A 26,442-nucleotide genomic window follows, 5' to 3' on the forward strand; every position below is an offset into this window, starting at 1 on the left:
TTGCTCTATTAAAAAAGCAACATTTCAACCTCGTGATTGGGGCACAAAATAAGACTGAAGCTGGATGGGAGCAGAACCCAAGGGCGTGATCCAACAAAAGCCTCCAATACCTCTTACTGGGACAAAATGCCAAGAAGGTTTTGGCGAATCCTCCTTGTTCTAAAACCGAGGCAGCGGATTTGGATGTCCTAATGGAGACACCGAACACCCACAGGTCCTTCAGGTGCTTAGCAGGAAGGTCTGCTTTGGATGGGCCCTGAAGCCCCCAGGGAGAGAGGGCAACAGAAGTGCTGGATGGATCTGACGCTGGTGATGGATTTACCTGCACAGCCCTGCGTTGAAACTGTGCCGAGGCCGAGCGGCCGGGCCGGGGCTGCAATCGCTGCCGGAGCAGCTCACGTGGGTCCCGGCCTCTCATGCCCGTGCTGGGACTGCGGCCATGGACAGAGACCAGGCCCTGGTCCTGGTCCTGCACCTTCATCCCCAGAGCTCAGCTGTTGGAGGGGTCTTCCCGGCTCCTCCTCCACTGCTTGGACAGGCTGGTCAGCACAGGGGAAATTTTGGAGCCTTGTGAATTCAGCAGTGGCTACAGACGCCACCAATTTTAGGATTTTCTGCTTCAACAGAGGCATGTGCCGGCTCATGACCCATGCGAGGTCCTGTCTTGCAACCTTGGCCACATGTAGGAGATATCCCGGACCCGCTCCAATCCCTGGGAGCACAGGAACCACCCCCGCAGCTGCCCAAGCCCCCTTTCAATGCGAGGATGCACAAGGAGCATCTCGGACCCGACAGCCCAGGCAGGGCCCAGGGACCGGCTGCTGGGGAGAAACCACACGGGGACCCAAAGCTGCGCCCAGGATCGTAGCTACTCCTTTATTATAAATCATGCCGTTACGTTGCTCCTCCTCAGAGTTAGTATTTTAAACATTTTTCATTATATATATCTATATAAAAAGGTGAAAACACCCCCCCTCACCCACCCATTCCCTTTTCCCCACCCCCAAAATGCCAGATGGAGCACCGTGCCGAGAGGGAAAACAAATTCAGGCCTGCTCGGCAGCCAGGCAGATTTGTTGAGCACCAGAGAAGCGGCAACTGCCCAACGAGCAGGGCAAGAAGCCCTTGGGGCCGCTCAGCGTGGGGTTTGCCGGAGGGCAGAGGACCGAGCTCATCCCCGCACCCTATGGATGCTGCGTGATGGGACCGGGGGGCTCAGATGAGCTTTTCCATTTTTGTGATGCAGAAAGGCCTGAAAATAATAACAATAATAATAACAACAACAATAATAATCAAAAGCACATGCTTTGTACATTGGAAATTCAGATCTCATCCAGCCCCCTTTGCTCCCGCAGGCTCCCATGGAGGGACCGGCGCCGGGCTGTGCTAGGAGGGAGGAATTTCAAGGCTGCTGCCCGTGCGCTGGAGGCTCCCGCACGGGCACCGCGCGGCCGCGGCGGCGCCCGGCAAGGCCGTCCCTGGGGGCAGAGCCCCTTTGGGCCCCACGTCACGGCTCAGCAATGGGACCGTGCGAGTGCTCTTGCATCCAGCCTTGCGGCCTTCCCGCAGCCCGGAAGGTCTCTGACTCCCATCAACTGACCGTACAACCGTGTGCACCGGGCCCTGACCTCGGTGCACGCTTTGACATGGCAGGAAAAATGGGGGGATCTGAGGACATTCGGAGAGTTTAGTAACCCCCGGTGACACCGGTGCTGCTGCTCTGCTCCCTGCACGACTTGCTCTCCATCACCTGCCGCAGGACAGGTGGTGGGTGCAGATGCAGAAGACAAGCTCCCTGCTCCCACCTCACAGCGTCTCTGACCTTTGCACAGAGGTCGGCAGCACTGAAATCTCCTCCTTGTGTCCCCCGTGAAGCCCCCCGGGAAATGCAGTGGTGGGCAACACACTCAGCCTCTCCCCAGAGACGCCCTGCGCTGGACTGTGATACCCTGCGATGCCTTTGAGATACAGGCACCCAAAAGGGAGAGGCAGGAATGCCTAAAGGTACCGGCTCCGTGGCCGTGGGCTGGTGCCTGCGGGACCTCGGTCCCCTACTAAATAAATAACAATGTCAGAGTTTCAAGTAACGTCCTTGCTGCCGCGCTCTGCCCAGTTTCTTCCTCTCCCGACGACTCCTCGCGTGCTTGGCCACGGTGCTCTCCGGAGCGGTCGGCAGCGGCCTAACTGGGGTCCTGCCATCGGGGTGCTCAGGAAGGAAGGGTGCGTGTCCTTGGGGGATGGGCTGGGGTGACACTGCCTCCCACCGGCAACATGACCAACGTCTGTGTTGGATCCAGGGAAGATTCCCAGGGGCAGAGAGGAAGAGCACGGCTCGGCTGCCCTCTGGGGTAGCTTGGGCCTTCCAGTTTTCCACGGGGGTCACTTTGCTCTGTTCCTAGTGGCCCTGGCATGTTTTACAGCACATCTGTCGGAAGTAGGTCCGGCTGCAGAACTTGAACTTCAGGACGAGCGGGCAGTAGGCCACCTTGTTCACATCCTTGCACTCTGCGTGGGCAAAATAGGAAAACAGGGTCAGAGCCCTGCTGGGGTGCAGAGCCACTTGGAGCGCCCCGGGTGCCTCGGCAAAGTTTGCTCCCTGGTGCTCCGCGTCTTCCCCTCCCCAGCTCCTCACCTTCGGGGTTGTCCGTGGGTCCGGATTCACACTTAGTCTCGCACTGCTGCATGCCGGGCGGCTGCAGGGTCTCCACGCAGTCGCTGGACGGCTGCCCGGTGTGGGCCAGGCACTGGACGGATCGTCTTTGCTGGCCGAGGCCGCAGTGTGCGGAGCACTGCCGGGGAAGAGCACAGCACAGAGCTGCAGCAGCTGCTAACCACAACCCATGGGGAGCAGGGCCCGGGGATGGGAAAGCTGCTCCGTGTGCTGTGGCCCCATGGGAGCACCGTGCGCAGCTCCGAGGGCCGGGGCGCGCAGCCGGCTGGGACAGTGCCACTCGCACAGCAGAGCTGACACGAGCAGCGCCCGCTCAAGCGGCGCCACACGCAAGTGCAATGGCTGCAAGGCCAGGCCGGGGTGGCCAAGCTCTTGGTGACCACCAGGTGTCCTTAGAGCTGCACACAGACACTGTGCGCATGGGCTGTGACCAGCCACCTCCTGCTCTACCTCCATGTCCCCACCATCCTCCTCCAACCTGCTGTCCTGAGATGGCTCCCCTGCCCCACTGGCCTCCATCCATCCCTGTTGGCAGGTTGTAGGGTCTCCGGTCTGTGTCAGAGAGGGTGAGACCCCATCCAGACACATCCTCCTGGCAGGACACCCCTCCTTGCCAGCTGTCAGAGAGGTTTGAAGACCCAGATCTAAGGGAACTGGTCCAGAAAGAGCATGGGGATGTCAAGGAGGCTTATAAAGAGGAAGTAAAGACCTAAATACCATGTGGAGAAGACACCTGGCCCTTTAACCACTGTGGATCTTATCAGCCACACTCAGAAGCTCTTTTTTTGCCCCTTTTTCGCCTTTGCATATGCAGAGCAGAGGGTGCCCGGCAGCATGGAGCTGGCTGGAGAGCTCAGCTTCTCCTGGGAACATTGCAGGAGCGGTGAGGTATTGCCAGCAGGATATTATCAGATATTTATGGCATCACGCTGCAAATGCCTGTGTTTGGGCATCCCCCCAGCAGGCTTGGAGCTGCCACACCAGGGAGATGTAAGGACAGCCCTGGGTCATGGACATGGTGATGACCACATTGCCAAGGTCCAGGAGCTCACAGGTGAAAGGCTCAGGGGTACAAGGTTGAATTTCAGGGGTGGGAGCTATTCCTGCAATAACCCCACACAAGGAAGGGACAGTACCTCTCCCCACTCGCCGGTCACCCAGCGCGGGGGTGGGCAGCGCCGCAGGTTGCACCTCATGCTGGTTGGGGGCTTGGAGCCTTCAGGGCACTGGGAGGTGGGCAGCGTTGTGCTGTGGTCACCGCTCTTGCAGAGCACGATGCGGTGGCGGAAACCTGGCCCGCAGCTGGGGGTGCACTGCAAAGACAGGAGACGCTCGGTCAGGATGTGCTGTGAAGAGCAGACAGACGTGACGCGCTCTCCCCATCACTGGTCCCATCTAGCCCATCTCCTTAGCCACAAGCAGGTAACGGCCCAAGTTATGCTCTCCACAGGCATCACCCATCCCCAGCAATCTTTGCTCCTGAGGAAGTCACGCAAGATGGCATCAGAGAGCCAAGGACAGAGATGAGTGCTCACCTCTGACCAGTCCAGGGCGACCCATTCCGGCGGGCACGTCTGGTTGTTGCAAGGTTCAAGCATCTTGGGCCGTGGCTGGGGGCAGGAGACGTCGTCCAAGGTCTTCTCCTCGGTGGTAGAGATCTTACGTTTGCAAAAGACACTCCGTGTGCGGACACCCTCGTTGCAGGTTCGGCTGCATTCAGACCAGTTCCCAATCACCCAGCTGGAGACATGGAGAACATCAAAATTCACAATGTGCAAGGTGATCCGTGGTTGCATCTGTGGGCATGCAGCCCTATTGCTGACCTGGCCACAGCCTCCCAGGCAGCTCTGCCTGGACCACTGACCAATCAAGAGAGGAGTAGGGATAGTTTCCTAAGGACAGTGCTGAGGATCAGCTCTGTGCCAGAAGGTTTGGATGTGGAGGCTTCCTTTCTCCAAGGAGCACAACGACAAGGAAGATTTCATGCTACAGAGATGTTTTTGTGGCCATCACATTCCTGGGCTCTCCATATTTCTGCAGAGTTTTTCCCAGAGAGTTAATGTCACTCTGCCTTGGAGATTGTGGCAGAGGACTCTGACTTGAGGAGGAGGAGAAGATGGGAAAATTTCATTCATTCCCAGGATTTGTGTTAAATATTACTCATCCTCCTCTTGTATACTGGCTTTTGCCCCAGGCCTCCCTCTGCCTGCCCCAAGCCGTGGTACTCACGCGGGCGGGCACGGTTCAGTGTTGCATGGCCTCTGCCGCTCCGGCATTTTGGTTTCGGGGCTACAGAAATGGTTGAAGACAGTTGAGCTGTCGGAGAGTTTCTTGCATATGACAGACTGGATTTGGCTGCCTGCCGAGAAAAAGGGGCAAGGAGAGAGACAGAGAGCAAGACTGAGGCCAGCGCTGAGCCAGGCGGCACCGTCCTGTGGCTCTGCTTCCCCAAGGGCAACGCAACAGAGCAGTCACTTGTCACTGCACACTTCCAAGCATTTCTATTCATAACCAGAGCTTCCTCTGCCTCTGACATCTCCAGAATTGGCTGGATGGGCTGAAAGCTGGTTAGCCCAGGCAGGACCCTGAATGGTTTGTAGAGAGGAGTAGGATCAAAGGATTCCTGGGATGTCAGCCTGGAATAAATCTGTTCTAACCCTTGCTCCCTTCCTAGACAAAGCTGGGGAGCACATTTGGAAGGAGAGATGAAAAGACCATTTTTTGACACTTCCTTTGCTGAAGTCCAGGACACAAGGCCAAATCCCTTGATTTAAGTGGGAAACATGATTATACTTTGCTCTAGAAACCACCTCTCTTCTTCTTCAGCCACTTGAAACCAGGATCTCAAGAGACATCAGATATGGCACATAAAAATCTTGCCTCCATCCCCACAGGAACTGGCCCAAGGGATCAGGGAAACATCAGTTCACAAATACATAGATCTGAAGGCCAGCTAATCTGCCTTGTATTACCCAAGTCAATGAATTTCAAGTCCACCGTGCCACTCTTCACTATCTTTACCACCTGCATCTGAAATCTAGTCACAGAACAGCATCTGGTTTGTTAATCCAGATACACCGTCCACTGACCGACACCAGGTTGCAAGTGGCTGAGCGCAGAGTGGGAATATATAGAAACCCTAGAGCAAATGTGGCTGAGAACCATCTCTTATGGCCCAGACATTCTGTGTGGGAGTCACAGAACTGCAGATACATGTGTCCTCTCCAGCCAACACATTATTAAACCACTCACCCCCTGCACATAGCGCTGAGCATTTGGTCCACGGGGTGTAGTGCCAGGAATACTGGTTCGAGGCATCCCTGCTGATGGGGGCGTTGAACTTGTACCGAATGCCCTGTAGCTCTGTCCGCACAAGGACCTGTGGAGAAAGGCACCACCAATGCCTCAGTGCCATGGAAGTCCAAGTCAGACAGGACTGCCCAGGCAGTGTCAGAGTCCTTCCAGCTTGACATGGTAGTCACCAGTGGTGACCACGGTACAGCCATAAAGGCAACAGAGACACAATCAGAGAACAAGATCCTGTGCACCTACGGATCAATCTTATTCCAAAGCCTGGTAGATCTAGGGAGGGAGATCTGAGAACTTAGTCAAATTTACCTCCGATTGGTATGTCCCTTCTACCTCAGACAGCAACAACACAGGCAGATTAGCATTAATTCCCAGAGAGAAAGTGCTGTTACCAACCATGACAAAGAGGGTGACGTTGGTGGGCCCCAAGGCCTCCAGCGACTCAGGCTCATCCGGGGATCTCCTGTAGTGGAAGGTTGTGCCTGCAATGTCAAAGCGCCTCGGAGGGTCGATGGAGAGTTTCCCATTGATGTAATATTCGCCGTTCTCCCCTCTCAGTGCTGGAGGGATAAAGGAAAAAGGGGTTAAGAAGAAGGCTAAACGCGCCTGTATCGAGCTTTGATCTATCACCTATCTACTTTTCATCTATCAGACTCAGAGCCTTGTCACAGCTGAGGGTAAATAAAATGAGCCTTGTTTTACATGGAGTGGACAGCTGGGGCAAATAAAAATAAGTGCCAGTGTTAAGGCCACACAAAGTCTTTAGTGGAGACCGGATTAACACATCTGTTTCCTTAGTCTCAAACTCTCAGTGCTTGCACTGCGGAGGGGTGAGAGTACAGGGAGAACTTGCACATCTGGCAATGTGACCAGCTGTGGCCACAAAGCCAGGGTCCAATCCAGCCGTACAACCCAGGTCTTGGTTGCTGAGGCGAAGGGAAGAGGCTGGTGCCCAGGAGCCCAGGCTGGCTGTTGTGGTTGCCGAAGCGAGTCGCTAGAGGGAGACCGCCTCGCTCGCTCCGCCTCACATTCCCATGCTTTTCCAGCTCTCTCCACAGGCCCTTCCACTGGGATGCACCTCACTTGTTGCACTCACTGCTCCTGACAAGCTCACTGACCCAACGCTCTGGGCTGGGGAGGATGTTTTGTATTGGTGAGGATGGAGGATGCCCCCTCACCTCCCACCTGGGTTGGAGGGACACATCTTGGAGCCCTGGCATAGCAGGGGATGAGAGTTTGGGCCATGACTTCAGTGCACGCAAATTTAGCTTATGTGAGCACAGGGAGTCCCCATTTTCCCTAAGACAGGTAGGGAGTCTGAAGCCCGAGTGATGACCTCCCACCACCTCTAGCATCCAGGTGGACTCCTGCTCCCAGAGTGCTGCCCTGGCCACCTATCCAGGATCACCGTGGATTGCTTGGAGGACAGAAAGAGAAGACCAGGGGAAGAAAAAAAATACACTGGAAAAACAATAAGCTAGAGCCTGTCTGGCTAACTGAGCCCAAGGCAAATGTGAACACAGCTATTTTTAATCCTCTGCAACCTTCCCCTGCCTCCCACCACAGCCCAAGCCTCCCAGCCCAAGCCCTTCCTGTGCGGCACAGGAGGTTTTCCATGCTGGCCTTTCCCCACACCCTGCTACCACAACAGAAAGGGCTTTGGCAGGACAAAGGGTTTCTGGCTGGGATTTCGGTGCCGCCCAGCTCCTCCTCACCTAGATAGCTGATGGAGAGGTTCAGCTCCCGGATGTCGATGTGGACAGAGCCCTTGGGAATCTGGATCACCTCCTCGTACCCTGCGAAACCCCAAGGGAAGGTGAGCACAGATGCTCAGCCTCCAAGCCCCAAGCTGGGGTGTCTGCCACCACCTTACACAAGTGTTGAAACACTAAATGAGGCATTAGGTTGTTTAGTGACCTACCATGGCTAAACGGGAAAAATGTTGCACTTGGGCTACCTGTTCAGGTAGCCAGGTGAGGAGGTGGCCAGTGTTGGGACAGAGGTTTGCGCACAGGCCTGGTCTCGGAGCGCTGGCTCACGGGATGGGACTGCCCATGCAGGGAGGGTGTTGCAGAGCTGGGAGCTCTTGGGGCACCTCCACAGCCCCATGTAGCACTCCTGGACCAGGCACTGTGCCCCAGCCCAGGGTTGTGCCTGGCTGCAGGTCCTGGAGTGTCTGGTACCTGGCATGGGACTGCAAGGCAGGAGCCAAAGTGCAGCTCAAGGGGAGCATGAGCTGGGGACATGAGCTCAGTGCTCCGTGTGAGGGAATTGAAGCTCAGCAGTGACTGGGGTTTGGGCAGTGGACAGGAGCGATTTACTTCCAACCCTTTGGCATGTTCCTCTGGGATATTTCCCAGAGGAGCATGTTCCCAGGAGCAGGCTGAATCCCTGAGGTGACCCAGGGCCCAGCAGGGTGAGGCAGGGGGGCCTGGAGGGACATGCTGTGCTGGCTGCTCTGTACCTCCCTCTGGCAGGGACTGGTTGAAGACGCCCTCAATGGTCTCACAGGTGCTGCCATCTCCCCCGCACACGCGACACTTGTCTTCCTTTGAGTCGGAGCCCAGGACACGATCACAGCCCACGTGCTAGAGGAAGGAGCAGAAGGGAATTAGCCATCCTGGTGGGGTGTCTTGTCCTCCATACACTTCACTGGCAACATCTTGAGGAACAGGGGATTTGTTGCACTCCATTTCCCTCCTTCTCTGCTGTCCCTTACACCAGGAAGGGCTCAGCAAGGTCACCTCTTCCTAGCTCCAGCTTTCAGTCATCCCTCTTCAAAAACAGGCACTTGGAGGTCTCACCAAGGCCACCAAGTCTGTTTGACACAAGCAGATACCCAGAGGCTGCAAGACAACAGAGACAGCGAAGGTGGAGCAAGGCTGAATCCAGTGCTGGTTCCTAGCAGGGCCAACACTCTCCCCACTCAGACAGCAGCAGTGCTTTGAGTCCTGGCCATGCTCCAGTCAGGCCCTGGGGCAGTGCTCAATGGGCCGCTGTGCTGCTGCCTTGCTCCTGGGCAGACCTAGGGAGGTGGCAGTGAAGACAGTGTGGGCCAAAGCCTTTGTGCTGATGGAGCTGCAGCTGTCCAAGGAGAGCTGGGTCCCCTGAGGGCCCGTGCCCTGGCACTGAGCCCGTATGAAGCCCCTGGCACTGCACCCCACTGCTACACGGCAGTGTCCACCTATGTTGCAATTGCCTCTTTGTTTCCCTGGGTATTCAGACCCACAGAGAGATATAAAGAGATCCCGGAGACACAGGAAGGGAGAGAGACAAAGTGGAGAGGGCGCCTGCCTGCTGGGGAAATTCACTGTTCCCACAACTCTTCTCTGCTGTAATTAAACTTTTACAGCCCTCCAGATTCCATTTCAAAGGGTCTGGGAGGAGGAAATATCAAGTGGATGGAAGTATGTGGGCTGTAAAGGCAGGGACCCATTGCTGAATGCAGGCCAAGTGCCTGGAGGGGACAAACAGGAGCCTCAGGTTGGATACATTCCCCTGCAGGTGACCTGGGTGCCTGGGGAGAACTGGGACTGCAGGAGAGGGATGCCCAAGGCCACGTGGGCACATGGAGGCTGCCCTCACCTCCCAGGCCTGAGGCTGTCCCGTCTTCCCAGCAGTACCTTGCACTCCCCGTTGACACAGATGTCATTGGAGTCCTGCCGGCACGGTGTCCCGTCCACCACGGCTGCAGCTCTCTCCGTGTAGAAGTTGAAGCCCTCAGCCAAGCAGTTGAGGGAACAGGCTTTCACACCCCCTAGGAGAGAAACGGCAGTTTAGGTGAAGCAGCCAAGGAGAGAGGAGAAGGAAGGATGCAGCCAGCTCGACCTGCCACCCCCTCAGCCTCCCACAGCCTCTCTCCTAAGTCTGACCCCAGTGGGCAGCTCCAGGTGGCTGTGAGGTTGCCCCTTCTGAGTAGAGGGACTCATGGAGGTGCCCAGACCTAGTGGACTAGATGACCTCTAGAGGTCCCTTCCAATCTTAAGCATTCTGTGATTCTATGGGCACCAAAACACAGATCCATAACCAAGCACAATGCCAAACACACGGACACCATCCCTGCTGCACAGCCAGAAAGCACAGGCATCACACGATGAAGGAAGGAAACAACATCTGTTTTTGGTCACTCCTGGACTGCCCAACACTCTGCAAAAGCAGTCAATATCGTCATTTACAGGCAGGGAAACTGAGGCAGCCAGCTCTTAAGCGACTTGTCCAAAGTAGCCCTAAAAGTTGGACTGTTGCAGAAAGAGAGATGTGGGCCGAGTAGTTTCCTCTCTCCTGTCATTGCATTTTATGATATTCTGATCCAAATGGCAGCACTCACTGCATTTCCTGAGCATCCCAAGAAGACCAAACAGCTTGCGGGTCCCTGGCAGAGGCGCATTCCCAAGCCACAGCAGTTCATTCCTGCAGGCACCGGCAGCACTGGGAAGCACCTAGCAGCAACTGCAATCTGCCAAAGCTGCAAGTCGTTAGAGCACATCAAAGGGGCAGCTGGAGGGGAGCGGTGGCCAGCTGTGCCTGGGAGCCCCGACCGCAGCTAGGGGAAGGAAGAGCAAAGCCGGGGGAGGGAGGAACAGGAGGAGACCTGCAAGGGGAATTCAGCTGCTTGGAAGTGTGCCATGGAGCAGGAGGCCTGGGAAGCCCCTGGAGAAGGAGGTCCATCAATGCTTCTCCTTGAGAGGCAACTGCTTCCCTGCAGCAGGTTCAGCAACTGCCTGATCATTTCACCCTGGGTTCCCACCCTGCCTGATGGGCTCCACCAGGACCATGGGGGAACGTGGGTCAGGTGCATCTCAGAAAGGACACCAAAACCCCAAGATGACCTTGGATGGAGACTACGATTTCCATCAGCAGCAAGGCAAGAAAATAGGAGTCCCCTTAGGGGACTGACATGCTGAGGAGCTTTACGTCAAAGCTGCAGGACCTGGCAGCTTGCAGGCCGTGCCACCAGGTCCCTTGCGTACCCTGCAAAAGTGACCGTCGTGACCGCTTGGAGAGCAGCTCGTGCTGCCCCTTCCCAAGCTATTTCTGACATTCAGCCAGTCCTTGCCTGCTTTGGGAGACACCTCTCCTTCCCGTGGTCTTGCCCCCAGCAGCAGATGATCCCATGCTCCATGCACTGCAGGGGATCTTCTGGCCCCAGCCTGGCCCCTGGCTCTCCCTCTCTGTCCAGATCTCCCCAAAGGCAGCGCTCTCTTTCCTGCCATCGTCTGAGTGCAGGGCAGATTATGCAACAAAAACAGAGCTGAGAAACAGCCAGAAACTTGGGATTTCATTTCAGGACTTTCAAATGTTTCTTTAAGCTGTTACGCAAGCGCTCTCTAGTCCCTTGTCTCCTGCAGCCCTGCAGGAGAGGTGAGACGTGCGGCAGACAGCTCGTCCTGCTTCCCCAGGAGGGAGCTGACCCCTCACACAGCCCCGGCTCTGCTTCAGCAGCCCCTAAATTGCTGCAGGATCCTCTTTCCTATCACTGCTGCCCAGGCGCTGCCAGCCCAGCCTCCTCCAGCAGCCCAGAGCGCAATTGTTACGGCCTCGCAGGAGGAGCCAGCCAGAAAAATATAACAAACAGGAGGAAAAAAAAAAAAAAAAGGAAAGAGAGAAAAAAAAAAAGATCGGGGATTGGCGGCAGGAGGCTAAATTCCATCCTCTGCCTTAAGTGCCTTGATTCTGCTGCAGTGCTGCAAAAACGGCACTGAGCGGAAGCTCTTGCTGCATCCCCGAGCAGGGGATGTCCGCAGTGATTTCCTCATCATGCTGGAGCCCAGGAGTAGCTGTGTGAACACGCACACGCTTAAACCCACAACAATTTAACCTCTTTCCAAGGCGAGTGGTGGTGAAGAACTGTAGGGGAATTCAGCGCCCACCTCCATCAGTGCTTGTCATGCAGCAGTTGCTCCTTGCAAGTCTCAGATCCCACTGGACATCCCCAGGGATGCGCCTGTTCCCACAGCCTGCTCCAAAAGCCCACACCAGCCCAGGCCTGAGAAACTTCTCAGTGAACTGCAGAGAGTTGACTGGACTTGTTGGCCAGCTGTTTTGGAGGGGATTTGAGACAGGCTTGCAGATAGGAAAGATTGTTGCCCTTAAAAGAAAAGGTTTAAGACTAATGGAGGGAAGGAGTGTGAAGGAGAAAGAGGAGAGAGTGGAGGGGAGAAAGAGAAGGACAACCCCACACTGATGTCCTTGTCCTAATTATGGCTATAGATTTGGAAACATAATCAGCCCAATCAGAGCCCTACCCAAGAGCTCTGTTGCAAAGTCATTTTTTTAGAATAGTCTTTATTTCTTCTTCAGGTACTTTTCTAAAGACATCTCACTGGCTTATCCTGTGCCAGTGCCTAGACCAGTGGAAACGGCTCATTTCCATGAGAGGAAACATTTGGTGGCTTCTCACTATGACAGCAACGGTGGTGACCGTGAGGACTCCCAAAAGATCCTTTAGGATCAGAAAATGTTTCAAGCTTTCTACATGTGGACACTGAGGGCCAGATTTTCATAAACGGCCAGGATCCAGTGCTCTCTCTTACCCCCGAGAAGCAGAATGTGAACGCTTCGGTGGGAGCTGGGCCTTTGGGACGGTGCTCTGCATCCTCCTGTGCTGGCTCATTGCTGCCTGCAGACCAGCGTTACCAACATCTGCACAGCATGAACGGGGGGCTCAGCTCAAACCTGGTCATGCGTTTGGCAGTGGACAGTCAGGGCAGGTTCTGCAGGACATGTTTTCATGCATGTGCAGGTGGATCTGCCATAGAAGGAGCAGGGTCCCATCAACCGAGTGGGTCCCTCTCTGTCTGCCCCCTGCCCAGAGAGCATTTCTTGTCCCCAGGCAGCTGGAAAATGAACAGCAGATAAGCAGCTTGGAGCCCTGAGCAACACAAGCTCTGCCACAAACTCTACAAATCCTAAGCCCATGTCCCCCAAGGAGGTGAATCCACAGGCCATTATCAAATTCACTGAGAAATGTGTTTTCTTTTGCTTTGGGCTGGCCAGATCCAGATCAATAACAGCAGGATCTGCTGCGGGTACTGCACTGACCCACTCCACCATGCCTCAAGAACAGGTTCTGTTCCTCCTGCATGCCACAGCCCTTAGGGAAATTAAAATGCGTTACAAATCATGATGAGCAATCTCCTGTTTTCTGCGAGCCCCTGCTCCTCCCCATCGCACTCGCAGCCCCGTGAGCTGTTCCACTCTCCCTTGGCTCTTGCATCCGCCAAGACCAAAATGAATAACTAAGCGAATAAAACAAAATAAACAAACAATTAAAGCCGCATTCCATGAGGTATCTGCTGACTGTTAAACTCTGAAAGGCTGAGCTCAGCGCTTCTCAACGGGGCCGTGTATCTCGCGCTCCTGGGGTCTGGGCTCCAGGACCATTATAAATCAGTGCCAGGAAAACACGCTGTCCTGGCCCCATGCAAAACCCAACCTCCACTTGCCAGTGACCCAGCATCTGGGGCCAGGCTTTCAGTGGATTGCTCCCTCCTTTCCCAAATTGCTTGTGGGATCTGTGCCCTTCACCATACACGCCACACGGATACGTGCTGCCTTCAGCTCACGGGCGCTTTGTGCCCTGGACATCACTCCATCCAGCCAGGGTAGCGGTGGGCTAACGGTTCCGTCACCACGTCAGCAGGGCTGGATGGTGCAAGGACACACACAAGGGCTGAGCTCAGCAGAGGAGGGGGCTCACTGCTGGCACAGAGGCTCTTCTAAATGCTATTGCCGAGCTACAGGACAAGGGGGAAGGAGGAAGAGCAGCTCTTCCCAGGTACCAGTTGGAAGTGCTGCAGAGGGACAGGGTGTTGAACCCATCCTGGAGGGGAGACACACGTCCAAAAGCCGCCCGAAGGTCAGATCCACTACTAGCTAGAAGGGAGACTGTCTGGAGATAAAGCTGCCAGCACGTCAGGACTTTCTGCTTGTACCAGAAGGAAGGGATGGACGCCTGTTGCCCCAGCAGCTCTCTAAGGACCATGGCAGCAGACTCACACAAGCAGCCAGGAGCAAGCGAGGGAGATAGCTGCAGTTCTCATTGCTTCTGAATACTTGGGGATGGGGAAACAGGACCAATGGCTGCTGAGGCTGGCATGCCTGAAAGAACAAGGGATAGAGAGGAAGGACCTGAGAGAAAACCACCCACAGTGAATGGAAGACAAAAGAGGAAAAGTGCTCGAGATCCAGCACGGTCTACAGCATGGCATTCCCATGGTCTACAGCACGGCAGAGGTGGACACACAGGGGTCGATCACCACTACCTCCCCAGATGTGCCTCTGACACCTGGATAACACTGAGTATCACAGAATCCCACTGGCAACTGAAGAGGTGAGTACCACGGTGCCAAGGTCCTGCCAAATTGGTCAGACCTGAGCAAAGAAATTCATAACTGAGAAAATAGTGATGATGTCCTAATGCCACCATGGTCCCAAGTGATCTGAGAATCCATCCAGGACAGTCTAGGCCCTGAAGAGAGGCTGTTGCCAAACCTGGCAGGAGTGACTAGTTGATGGGTTGTAGACAAGCAGGTTTCAGCATGCAGTTCTTGAAAGGCAGGAGACAGGAGTTCTCCCATTCTGACTTCTAGACCAGGCTGAGGAGAGGCAGGTTCCATCCCACCTCTGTTTTTGTTAACATGGACAAACCACTTCCCTGCTCATGCCTCAGTTTCCTTAGCTGTATCACTACAGAGGAGCACTGCGATGCCCTACGACTCTGAATTAAAAAGCCATAACGAACAAGCACCACCACCATTACCCAAAGCCAGGAGAGCTTCTGAAACAGTGAACATCCTGATCCCTTCAAAACATGAATATACCACAGCCTTCTGGGAGGAAGACAAAATTTATCACCTCATTTTATGGTAGAGGAAGCTGGAGCAGAAAGAGGGGAAAGGACTTTTTTGAAAGCCAAAGCAAAAGTCAGTGTCAAGATCAGACTGAAGCACAGGGACCCATATGCAACTGGCCAACCCCTCACTGGGCTCAGACCTGCACTTGGACCATGGGGCCATGCCTGTCTCTCAGAGGGGAGCAGAGAAAGGTCTGAGCTAGGGCAGATGCAGCTTGCGGGGCTGTTTTCCACCTCGGAATCCATTGGGGTCTTTGTGTGACTTATTGCTTTGCAATTTTATTACATTTTTATTGATCCATCCCCTGCAGCCTCAGCACATCTGCTCCGGCTGCAGGAGCCCCGCTGGGAGGTGTGCTTATTTACACAGCTGCGAAGGATTTCCCCAGTCAAGTTCATTAACTACATGAAGGAGACGCACTGTTCTTTCTCATTATTAAGAGATTTCTGCCACGGAGACGTCCTCCCGCCCCCTCTGCTTAGCTAGACACTTCTGCAGGACATGCTAGGGCTGACCTCAGGGAAGAGGCGGGTATTGCTTTTTGCCAGATCCAGTAGTTCAGATCCTTTCCCGCTTGTGCAGGAGCTGAAATCTTAACCTGTCTGGGCAGGGAGAGCTGCCCTTTCCTTCTGCCCCATCAGATATGGGACTCTGGCAGGGACAGAGTGCTGGATGGAATAGAGTGGTAGTTTGCATGGCTTTTGCAACTCCTTCTTCTTGTCTGCCTTTGTGTTTGTTCACCGTATAATTAAGGAAACAATCAGACTCGAGGAAAGAATCTCAACAGCTTCAACAATGCTGCAATTAGTTTTGGCAGAGCCAAGGAGTTGAAGAGCAATTGCACAGAGTTATGTGACCCAGGACAGAGGCATGACAGGCCAGTTGTGTTGCCACACTGGGACCAGCTGTCTGTGGAGGGAACCCTTATCCACGGTCATGCAAAGGGGAGGCAGCCACGGGGCTTGGGTGCTGCACTAGAGTGGACAGTCTGCACGGCCTGCGCCGGTGGAGACGGTGACTAAGAGCTGGCTGAACGTGTAGACATGAGGTTGGTAGGAACCATGAGAGCACTCAGAGGAGGCAACCAAAGCCCTAAGACTACTCCAGCTCCGCCTGCTTGAGCGCTTGAAGCTGAGACATGCTCTGAGGAGCTCCAAACACTGCAGCACTCACCTCCCCGGTATGTCTTCCAGGTGTAGTACTTCCCTCGGAAAGGGACGTTATCGAATTCAGCACACTGCAACTCTCGGAAGTCCTGGGAACCAGGAGGGCAGTCCTGTGGGGACAGAGCCAGGAGGTCAGTGAAGAGGCCAGTGAAGAGGCTTATCTACCAAGGGGGCAGGAGTTGCTAAAACCATGACCAAAAACAGCCCTTCAAGAACACAGATTTCAGCTGTCACAGCTGGAGCACCCTTCTTGAGAAGCTTAACACTATTTGAAGACCAATGGCAGGAGTCAATGAGGCCCAGCCAGTCTGTCTAGAGATTCAACACTTCCTCTTGCAAGCAGCTGTATAAGTGGGACATCTGAAAAGCCAGGCACAGGTTGAAAAGTGCAGGGGAAGCAACAGGTAGGCATCTATTATTTTCACCACCAGCCTCAGGACATTAAAATTATCATTTTCTGGGGCCAAGGCTTCGTTGTTCTTCTCCATGCTCCGAGTGCACCTTCACTCAAGTGCAGTTGTAGGCCCCTCATGAGTTCTAACCCCCAGCCTTGGGAAGTGGATGCTAGAGCAGTGTTTGCCATGAACCTTTCTCACTTGACCGGGCCTGTCCTTGCAGCATGCAAGATGCAGTCACTGTTGTGCCAGGGCTGGAAGTCTCTGATCTCTGCTTATTTTCCTTATTATCTTTGCGGGTTCCCTTCTTGATGTTGAAGCCCCGCAGGTACATACCACCCACCTGCTCTCCGAACCAGCTTGCAGCCGGTGGAGGCGTGTGCAGTCCTGCTCGGCTTCCCTCACCATGGGATTGCTCCTGGCAGAGCACGACTTGCCTGCACCCAGCGCCCGGCATCGTGCCAGGAGCCCCATGCATCATCCTGCAGCTGGTGGCACTTACATCGGTGTTACAGGATCGGTAGCGCTTCCGCTCTCCCAGGCAGTACTTCCCTCCGATCGTGGGCCTGTTGAATCGGGAACGAGATGGGAGAAACAGCTCAGAGCTCTGAGACACATTTGTTGCTGGAAGCTGCCCCAAATCTACAGGAACACAACGACTTCTCCCAGCCCTGCTCTGCTGCAAGGATGGATCCTGCCTGGAGGGGCTTAGTCCAGAAGTGCCGCCTCATACGAGACCTCAGGCACTCAACTGCAAGCTGCATATGATAGGGCTGTCCAGGGGGCTTTGTTCACTGCAGTGTCAGCACCGAGTGTAGGAGTGCCGAACTGCCCTTGAAAAAGGCTATGGAGAGAGTGGTGAAGTGAATGCCATGAGAACTGAGACCCAGCAAACTCAGTTCTCCCCAGATCCCTCCAGGGATTAAGCAGAGTGTTGCTGAGGCACCTGGCTGGCCCCTTCCCTGTCAATCTGAACAGCGATGTCCTGCAGCCAGGACAGTGCAGGGCCACGAGCGGGCAGCTGTGTGTGCACAGACACCTACCGCGGGCTGTCGCAGTGGCGAATGGATGACGATACACCTCCTCCACAGGTCCTGCTGCACTCGCCCCAGGACGACCAGGCTCCCCAGGCACCGTCCACACCCTCCGGCCGGGTGCCGAAAGGCACACATTCTCTCTTGTAGCACCACTGGGGAAAGAGAGAGCTTCAGAGATCCTGAGTACACAACATCCCCTCCTAGAGAGCTCCCTGGCCTGGGTCAGACATGTGGAAAAGTTCAGGATCCACCAGGCAGTGAGCAGCTTCTGGATTACTACCTAACCCAGGTGGATGTGGCTGTGGCCACCAGAGACCAGGCTGAGCTGCTGAGCAGCTCCATGTTCCCCAAGAATGGAGGCGTGTGGCTGGGCTCTGGCTGTGAAGTCTAAAATCTGAGCCACGATGGCCTTGGAGCAAAGTTCAGCATTATGGGGGGCGTTCACCTGCTCGGTGTGTCCTCTCTCTGAATCACGGCCTTTGCCATTTGTACATGCTGTGTGCTCAGGACTACCAGGGAGGCTCTTGCAAATGTGTATACGGAATATTTTCTTTGGGCCTGGAAAATGTTCTGCACCCCCTGGAGTCAAAAACATTGCAAGGAGCAGGACACTGCCAGACCCACTGCAGTTTTTCTGGGCACAGTGCCGGACACTGTGCCCTGGGGGTTCAGATAATCCCAGGAAGGAAGGAACCACTGTGTGCTCCTTTCAGGAGCTGATCACCCACCCTGGAGCTGCTGGCATGGCTTCTCCTGTCTCCTTTTGAGCCAGACTTTCTGTGGATAGCGCAGCTGGCAGAGGAAAATGGACTGCGAATCCCCAAGATACTTAGCTAACGACCACCTTGTGTGGCAGCACGTTTCAAAAGCAGGGTTCCCATGCAGGGAAGATGGGCTCTTCTGGTGTCGCTGCTTGAAGCAGCTCCAGGTTCAACAGACTGACACTGCTGCTTCTGCAGGCAGGACTGTGGAGTCTGCCCGGCATCTGCAACCCCTACCATGCACCTAGGAGTTCCTAAGAGCACCCGTGATCAGATCTGCCACTGTGCCCTGAGTGCCAGGAGCTGCAGGAGCTCGAGCTAGACCCTCGCTTGCTCCCCTGTACGAACATGTGTGTCAGCTGCATGATCAAGGATGAGTAACAAAAGATCATCCACAGGGCCACAGTGCTGAGCACAGCCTGTGTAACAAGCACTTGATAATCATGAGGGGGGTGGGGAAAGAAAGCAAAAGAGAAAAGAAAACCAAAACAAAGTAGAAATTTGGTAAGAAAGGAACCAGCAAGACCATGAACTTACTGTCTGAGCAGGGTGGGTGTGTGGCACCCCGAGGACAAGGGAACCGGCCCACAGACCTGGATCCCAAAGTGACCTGCTGTGACTTGTCAAAGTAACATAGGCGAAGCCATAATGGCCCCTGGAGAAGAGTCCCCCAAAAAGAGAAAAAAAAAAAAAGAAAGAAAAAAAAAAGGAGAATTTGGGAGGGGAAAACAACCAGAGGGTGTGGGATGTGGTGAACAGCCTCCATCCAAGAGGGCTCAGTTCAATCTGTTCTCTGCCCGCTCGCTGCTCTCCAGGTCACACGGCAGATCATAGAAACTCATCCTATCTCTCCTCTAATCTTGCATAGCTCAAATAGTTTCTATGACTTAACCTTTCCCTCTGCTTTCTCCATCTAACAGGGGAAAAGACAGGGCAGACCTCAAAGAGCAGCTGGAGCAAACTGCTTAAGTCTGAGGACCCACCCGGCAGCCTGTATCCTACAGACCACCAATCATGAACTAGAGCTGGTGAAGATCCAAAAATTTAATACAAAGGTGCATCTTTTTTCACCCAAGAATATCATCCAAGGATATCAAACTCATTCTGAAGCCTGAATTAATGCCAAAGGACATACTGAGGCACAAGACAGTAACTGGGCGTTCAAAATGAGTCAACAACTAAAGTCTAATGAGTTTTGGGGACTGTGAATACTGTTGCCTCACTTTTCTTTTGATATTTGAAGACTCTTAGTTCACTGAAAAGTGGGAATAGCCAGGAGGAAAGATCATCAGTAGAAAAAAATCCCACTGTATATGGTGATTCCCAGGGAAGTTTAGTCCTAGGAGCTGTTTAATACTTTCCAGCCTATCTCCTAGCAGAGCTAAGACAACCGTTTACACAGAATAATGCATTTGTCGAAGCCACCCTCCTTCCCACACATGAGCCTTCTCAGCTTCTTAAGGATTTGAAATAACTCTTGAATTTCTTCAGAATTACTTTTTACCCTAGCAGAAAAACACATGTCCATTTTATGGTGAATGTCCCAGCCCTTATTCTCTATTGTCCCAATTATTATTTGCAGCTTGCAAAAGGAGTATGAGTCACTTGGTTTTAAGTGTTTCACACTTGCTTTGTGTCTGTGCAAACAGCTGTAGGAGGTGTGCAGAAAGCAGAGATGCGAGTGACTGTCATGTCAAAACTCAATTTCAAAATGACTGGTCATGAAAAAGCCTACCTTCCTCTTTCAGGTGAGGGCACAAAAATAATGTTTCCTAACACTTAACATTTCTATGCAGTTTTTCATAAGCAGATTAGAAAATATTTTACAAAAACATTGTCCTCTTGGGGAAACCAGCAAAACACATTTTCTGGGGAAACAGGCAAAACCTCAAATCCATTTTCTCGGAACACCTCAGCAGACCCAAGACAAACACTTGTTTCGTGCATTAGCCATTGCTTGGCATTATGTTACTAGGTCTCCTAAGCAAGAAAAAGAAGCTCACTGAAGCAGGGATTGTAATTCAATACAACGTGGGGCCTCTGGGCTCCTTGGTGAGTCCCATCCTCCCTCTCTGAGCTGATGGGAGCTCCTCTGAGCATGCAGACCCAGGAGGCAGGGAGGAGGAGGGGGCGGCTGGTGCTATTAAACCAACTGAGTCCTTCCCACGGTGACCAACATTCCTGGTTATTACTGGAAGAGGGGTTCAGCCCCTCACTGATAATGCACTACGGTGCCCTGGGCTTCCTTACCCCTTTGTCAATGGTGTTGGTTTGGCATATGGTCCCCTCGGCAGCAGGGATGCTGTTGGTGATGCAGCGGTTGCTTTTACTCAGACACCATAACTCACTGCAGACTTCCTGGAAAGAGAGAGATGTTGGGGGAGAGAGGGGGAGGGAAGAAGAAAGAGACAAAGAAATGGTGCCAAGATTAGGATTCACTCATGCTAGGGGCTGCTAGGACGGGGGTAGCAGCACACTGGTGTGCTTGAAAAGCACCAGCTGGGTTGGGACACTATAACAGAGGGGTTTTCAGCATAGGGGGAAAAAATACAACAAGAAATCCCGCAAGGTGTTCCCAGCAGCAAACAACCAAGGCCATTGATATATGACCCACTCTCCAGACTTAGCCCAAGCATGTTTCCTGGGGTCCAGGTTTCCCGAAATTTCGAAGTGTTAATGACCCAAGGCGCCAAAATTGGCTCCCCAGCTACTCCAAGCATCTAAACTTAGTGCTTGTGTCGCACACAACTCCTCTCCTTGGACATCCCAATAAGACCCAAGTCAATCCTGCTGTGCTCCACTCTGACCCTTTTCCCAGGGTTAGAGGCTGAGTAATGTTTCCTTTTTTGGGTCTCAGCTGCAGAGGTTAAACACAAGGGCCAATCCCCAATGCCTACCAGGAGCATCTCTACACCACTTGAGTCCAGATCCTTCTAGTCTCTCAGGAAAGTTGGGACTCCCTTGGAGCATAAACACGGCATAAATGGTTAATGTCAAACTTGCCATCTCCTCTGACAGGAATACACTACATGGTTAGGCTAGTTTGTGTTCTGGTAATCCTCCAGAAGCAAACAGTTCTGAAGGGTAGTTCTGATAGTTCTTTTTAGTTGTTTTTATAGCTGTTATAGTTGTTTTTAGTATAACCTAGCTAATATCAAAAACTGAACATGCCCTTAAGCAGCTCCAGAATAGCAAAGCTTTCTGCTGGCACTAGCTCCTGGGTGCAGTTTGACCCAGTGAATGAAACCAGACTGAGGACTCCCACCCTCTTTCCAGGAAGCTGCCTGAGCTCCGACACATCTCCAGCTCAGCCTCATCCCCCATAGCTCCAGCAAGCACCCTCAGCTGTTTGATCTCTTCTACCAGTCAATTTAAAGCCCATCCAAAAGTTAGCTCCATGACAGAGGCTGCAAATTTGTCACAGCTGCTAAATCAGAAAGCCCTGATCCTTGGAACCTGCTCTGCTGCTGCATCAGCCAGTTCAGACCTTAACACCTGCAAACTGCAAAGCAACAGCTAAAAAGCTTGCCAGGTCATCACTGTGCTCCTTTAGTTACTGAGATGAACTTATGAAAAACTTCCTGTTTCTCAGAAAATGGCTCGCCATGACTGAAGTTGTATTTGACAGTATGAAAAGGAAACAGGTTCACACTGTCAACACAGGAAGCTGAGATTCGAGATCAGCGTCCAAGCAGCCGCAGCTACTTCTAACAGGCCTCCAGCAGGCCAGGGCCATCAACGCGCTGGCGGCGCACGCCGGTGCCGGGACAGGGCCCTGGTGCGGCCCAGCGCCGACACGGGCCGAGGCAGAACCCCGGCCTGCCCCTAAGGCAGCGGGACCTGAAACGCAGAGCTCCCACGGGCCGCCTGCCTTCAGTCAGGTAACAGTCTGTTCATCATCCCTTCCAGACTTGTTTTAGCCTTCCAGTAAGGAATTCCTCGGCCCCGCCAACGGCCGTGCTCTAAACAGTAACTGATACCCAGGCAAGACGAACTGACTCAACGACTGGGAATCCTCCGTGCGGGTACCAAGGGGGGTGAAAACATGAGGCCGGGACTCGCGTGCTTCCCCTCCGCTCCTGGACGGCAACAGCAGCGTGCCCCTGGCTGACTCGGCTTCAGGAAAAGGCTGCGGAGTTGGCATCGAGCGCCTCGGCTCTGCAACCGGCCTCCTCCAAAGGGATGCAGGTTCCCAGCTCCTTTCCCCAAAGCCTAGCTAGAACTGGCTTTATCACATTTATTCACAGTCTGCTCTATATTGACATGGGAAAGGAAGAGATTGGGAAAAAAAAACAAGGGAAGCTCCCATGTTTGTGCCATTGCCCTGGAGTTTGTTTATACGGGGCAGGGGATGCACGGATGCATGTGCACATTCGCAGAGGTTTGCATGCACAAACACGAGCCCTTGTACCCTTTGGGGCTCTCGCATACCACACGCAAGGCAGGCGGGGCTGGAAAGGTCATCACAAGGACATCTTGTGCTCTTGTGATCCTTGTATACACGCGGGAAGCATCTGCCCAAATTAAAAGTTAGCTAGGAAACAGGCATGTAAACGTGGAAAATTTCCATTCCACTGCCTCTGGTTCAAATTAGAAGGGACACTAACTGCAAGGTTCATCCTCAGACCTATCCTGATGATGATGATGCTCAGGATGAGAGACTGCATCTGCCCTACTCCCAGCTGGTTCTGGGGCACATTTCAAACTGGGGACTAGGATCTGGGACCTTGGGTCAACATGATAAGACAGCATTGGATCCGGGAGAGCCAAGCTCTGCTGCTTCATCACTGATGAACTTGTGAGACCCAGAGGAGGAAAAATAATATCTCATTTTCTATTTTGTAGCCAAGCTGACTAGATGAAGACTCAAAGTGATAAACTGATTAATATCAGATCACTTCCGTGCCACTGGCTTCAGCAGAACCTAAAACCTGACCTGATGTGTTTCCTTCTTCCACAGCTTTAGAGGGCTTGAGCTAGGTGGATATACATACACATGTGTCTGTCAGACAACACAGATGCCAGTGTATCTCACTGCTGGATTCACTGCTTTCTCTTGGGAAAGTAGATGCTTTACGTAGTTATCCCTCAAATGCACATGCTTCCCACTCACTGCTTTGCTTATATAGTTGGCAACGTTCGATATGGTAAACACACCAAAAGGTCAGGCTGAGGTCCAGGAAGACTGTTTTCTTCTGAAACAGCCTTTCCTTTCAGTGGTTTCCAGGATTCAAGTATCAGGGGATGTCAACACATGAAGCTAGGGACTCCTTAGGTGTCCCTTAGACAGCCTTATCCAAGACACATCCACAGTACATCTGCCTGCCTCACCTGGGAAGAGCTCTCACTGAGAAGTTTCTAATTGTATGCATCGGTGATTTGTACAATGACTTTTAGCAAGGATTATGAAAAATACCTCTGTGAACTAACCTCCACTGACACAGGAGTCTGCACGAAGGGACTGCAGCTTGGCTTTCAGCTGCCACCCTCGTGGTCCAGCAGCAGCCAAAGTTATCAGGTGAGGCAAAGGAACTCTTCCCATAGGACTAATGTGATGGAGACTGAGTTGATATCAACCTTTGCAGATATGTGATGACCTCCTCTGTCCTCACACAGGGAAGGAAGGGAAAGCTCACGGGGAATGTGCAGGTGCCCCTCATTGCAAGCAGGACAGCAAAGCAATGTGGGCAGCAGAGGAATGGCCCCATGGCCTTTTGCCCTGTACAGCCCCAGTTCTCCATCCCCTTGAAACCGATAGTAAAGCAGGAAGGCTCTCTACCCCGTATTTACACTGGCGAGATTTAACTCCGTACTGGAAGCGGCACTGCTCATCTGCATCGTAGGCCTGTCCTGGAGCCACTGTTGGGTAGATAAAATCTTGCTTGGGAGGAGCGTTGTTCAGGCATAATCCCATCCCGGAGCTGGAGCAGGGAGCAAGAAATGAGAATGAGAGCTGGGAATGGTTTGTAGGAAAATGTGATGGTTAAAAACTAGCAGCAAGCAAACCACTCTCAGCCTGGCGCTAAGCTCTCCTAAGTTGGGCTGCTTTTGGAGCTAATTCTATCAATCTCTTTGGTTAAGTATATTTCTAGGCATAAGCAGTGCTGAAAAAATGCTCTATACTCATTCAATCTACATCCTCAGAGCATTTCTGTCCTCAGGGATGGATTCTGGGAAACACTATAAGCACATGCTCATTGCTAGGCAATTCCAGAAGTTTTAATCTGAAGGTTTTGCAAGCAATTGCGGATCTCTGGCTGTATTTCCAAGGTCCCGGGTCCAGCAGACGGCGCGTGGCAGCACGCAGGCAGTCCCGAGCCCAGGACCCTGGCACCGCCAGCACGGGCCCGGCTAGGTGCAGTGGCTGCCCTCACACCATACGGCTGCGGAGTGACGACTGAGAGCGGCCAGAGGTGCTGAGTGTGGAGGGCCCCCCGCTCTCCAAGCCCTGTCCTTCTGCCTGCCAGGCCTTTGTAGGAACATCCAACTTCGGCAAGAAATACGCCTTTCCCTCCCCCCTTCCTTGCTGCTCTGAGCTCTCCTTAAATTAATGCCCCTGTCACCACTCCCCTGGCCCCGTGTCCCAGGGTCTCGCACACATCACAGCACTGGCATGGAGGAAGCTCTTAGGCCCATGTCCTCATGTGGGGGTGGTGAGAATGAATTACAGAGCAGGCTGACATAAACTCGCCATCCTCCGCCAGCCCAGCTGAGACCTCTCAGGGTTACCTGAGGACAAGGGAGCCTCTGCCGCTACATTTTTCCGGCGTTGTACATGGAATGTGCTTTGCTGTGTTGTGAGTCCAGGGGTCAAAGGCCGAGAGGGACAGATTTTGCTGCAGCCAAACATGAGCTGCTAGATTTGGAATTCAACGATAAGTCACATTGTCCTGACCACACTTTTTGAGATGGAGGGACACTCAAGAGCCCATCAGAAAGGTCTGCTTTCATGTTACAATGGCAGGGTCTCCGCTTTGATCCTTGTCCGTTAAGTTCTGCTGCTCAGACCTTTCTGAGACTGCTCTAGCCACAATGACCTTACATACCCGCTTTTTCCAATTCTTCTCTAAGATCTATCCAATCCTCCTGTTAGGTAGTGCTGTGTCCTACCAAAAGCCTCATTAAAATTGATCCCAACTGCTTGTTTTTTGACAGAAAACTTGTGGGCTCTGGACAAGGGCTCTCTTGAGCTGCTGAAGCCTAAATATATTTTCCCATACCCTAAATATATTCTTGAGAAAAAAAAATCCTAAGGTGCGTGTTCACACCTGAAATCTCTCTTGCTCAGCATGTGGGGAAGCTGCCTACACTGTGCAGGCCCAGAGTCTTGTCTCCAGATCCTCCTTCCCTACCATATCAACCCTTCCCTGTGATTCCTGGCTGAACTTCAGAAATGTCCAAATGCCTTCAGAATTATTTATTTATTAGCAAAGTTCCTGGAAGAGAGGAACCTAAACAGAGGTCTCATAGCTGCAGGGTAAGTAGAGTTAGTATCTTTAAGCAGACAAGCAAAACAGAGGAAAGCCTAGAGGAGTCGGGGAAAGCACATGCCTGGCTGGGACAGGATGAAGCGCTGGAAGGCAAGACAGAAGGTGCATGGGCTGTTTGCTTTGGGTCTTTTCTTTGGCTTTATGCACTCCTCACAGTGACTGTGGAAGGTTGGAGATATGTACTGGTTGCAAGGAAGAAGGAAGGGTAAGGTGAGGCGGATTCCTTACTCAAGGAAGCTGGTGATATAATCCCGGCTGCATGTGGACCATACAAAGGGGTTCGTCTTCATGGTGATGTGAGCAGCCATGAGCTTGGCTGTTTCTTGCCCACGAGAGCCACAGCTGTTGCCGACCCCATCATGATTCATGCCAAACCTAGAAAACATTACCATGGCAACTGAAACACAGTTAACTACTGCATTTTTGACCCACCTTTTGCACTGGTGTGGATGAGCTAAAAAGCCAGAAAACAGGATGCTAGTGGCTGGACAGCCTCCCAGAGAAAGCCTGGCAAACCAGCAGGACACTATGTTCTGACATAAGCAGAACATCGCATCTGGGCACCTCAGAAGGACTGACCCCTAGGGACAAACCAGTCTTCTCAAGGTCCTGATCCTCACAGGCTGACCAAAGTGCCTCTGGGGAAAAGGTCCCTTCTGGTGATGCTGAGTACTGGGTGGTACTATGAGCAGGACAAAGCGCAGGGTGGCCCAACAGCATGTCAACACCCAGCATGTCAAAAGGGGACTTCCAAGCCA

At 53.1% G+C, this 26,442-nt stretch overlaps 1 protein-coding gene across 1 annotated transcript in view; it reads right to left on the bottom strand.

Annotated features, from left to right (window-relative positions):
- Positions 1–1,882: 1,882 nt before the first annotated feature.
- ADAMTS10 (ADAM metallopeptidase with thrombospondin type 1 motif 10) overlaps positions 1,883–26,442 on the bottom strand; it is a 42,733-nt gene continuing 18,173 nt past the window's right edge. Inside the window, exons 9-24 of the mRNA XM_010214933.2 lie at positions 25,913–26,059; positions 23,974–24,115; positions 20,445–20,552; positions 17,440–17,585; positions 16,899–16,962; positions 16,009–16,111; positions 9,604–9,737; positions 8,445–8,568; positions 7,696–7,776; positions 6,377–6,540; positions 5,924–6,050; positions 4,901–5,030; positions 4,207–4,411; positions 3,808–3,984; positions 2,633–2,789; positions 1,883–2,505 (exon numbers count right to left, since the gene is read on the bottom strand). Of these exons, the coding sequence (XP_010213235.1) occupies positions 2,396–2,505; positions 2,633–2,789; positions 3,808–3,984; positions 4,207–4,411; positions 4,901–5,030; positions 5,924–6,050; positions 6,377–6,540; positions 7,696–7,776; positions 8,445–8,568; positions 9,604–9,737; positions 16,009–16,111; positions 16,899–16,962; positions 17,440–17,585; positions 20,445–20,552; positions 23,974–24,115; positions 25,913–26,059 (2,119 nt within the window). The 3' untranslated portion in view covers positions 1,883–2,395. The remainder of the gene's footprint in view (positions 2,506–2,632; positions 2,790–3,807; positions 3,985–4,206; positions 4,412–4,900; positions 5,031–5,923; positions 6,051–6,376; positions 6,541–7,695; positions 7,777–8,444; positions 8,569–9,603; positions 9,738–16,008; positions 16,112–16,898; positions 16,963–17,439; positions 17,586–20,444; positions 20,553–23,973; positions 24,116–25,912; positions 26,060–26,442) is intronic.

Source organism: Tinamus guttatus, unplaced genomic scaffold (assembly GCF_059628265.1).
Source record: "Tinamus guttatus ecotype Peru unplaced genomic scaffold, ASM5962826v1 Tinamus_guttatus_pri_ptg000254l, whole genome shotgun sequence".
Taxonomy (NCBI): domain Eukaryota; kingdom Metazoa; phylum Chordata; class Aves; order Tinamiformes; family Tinamidae; genus Tinamus; species Tinamus guttatus.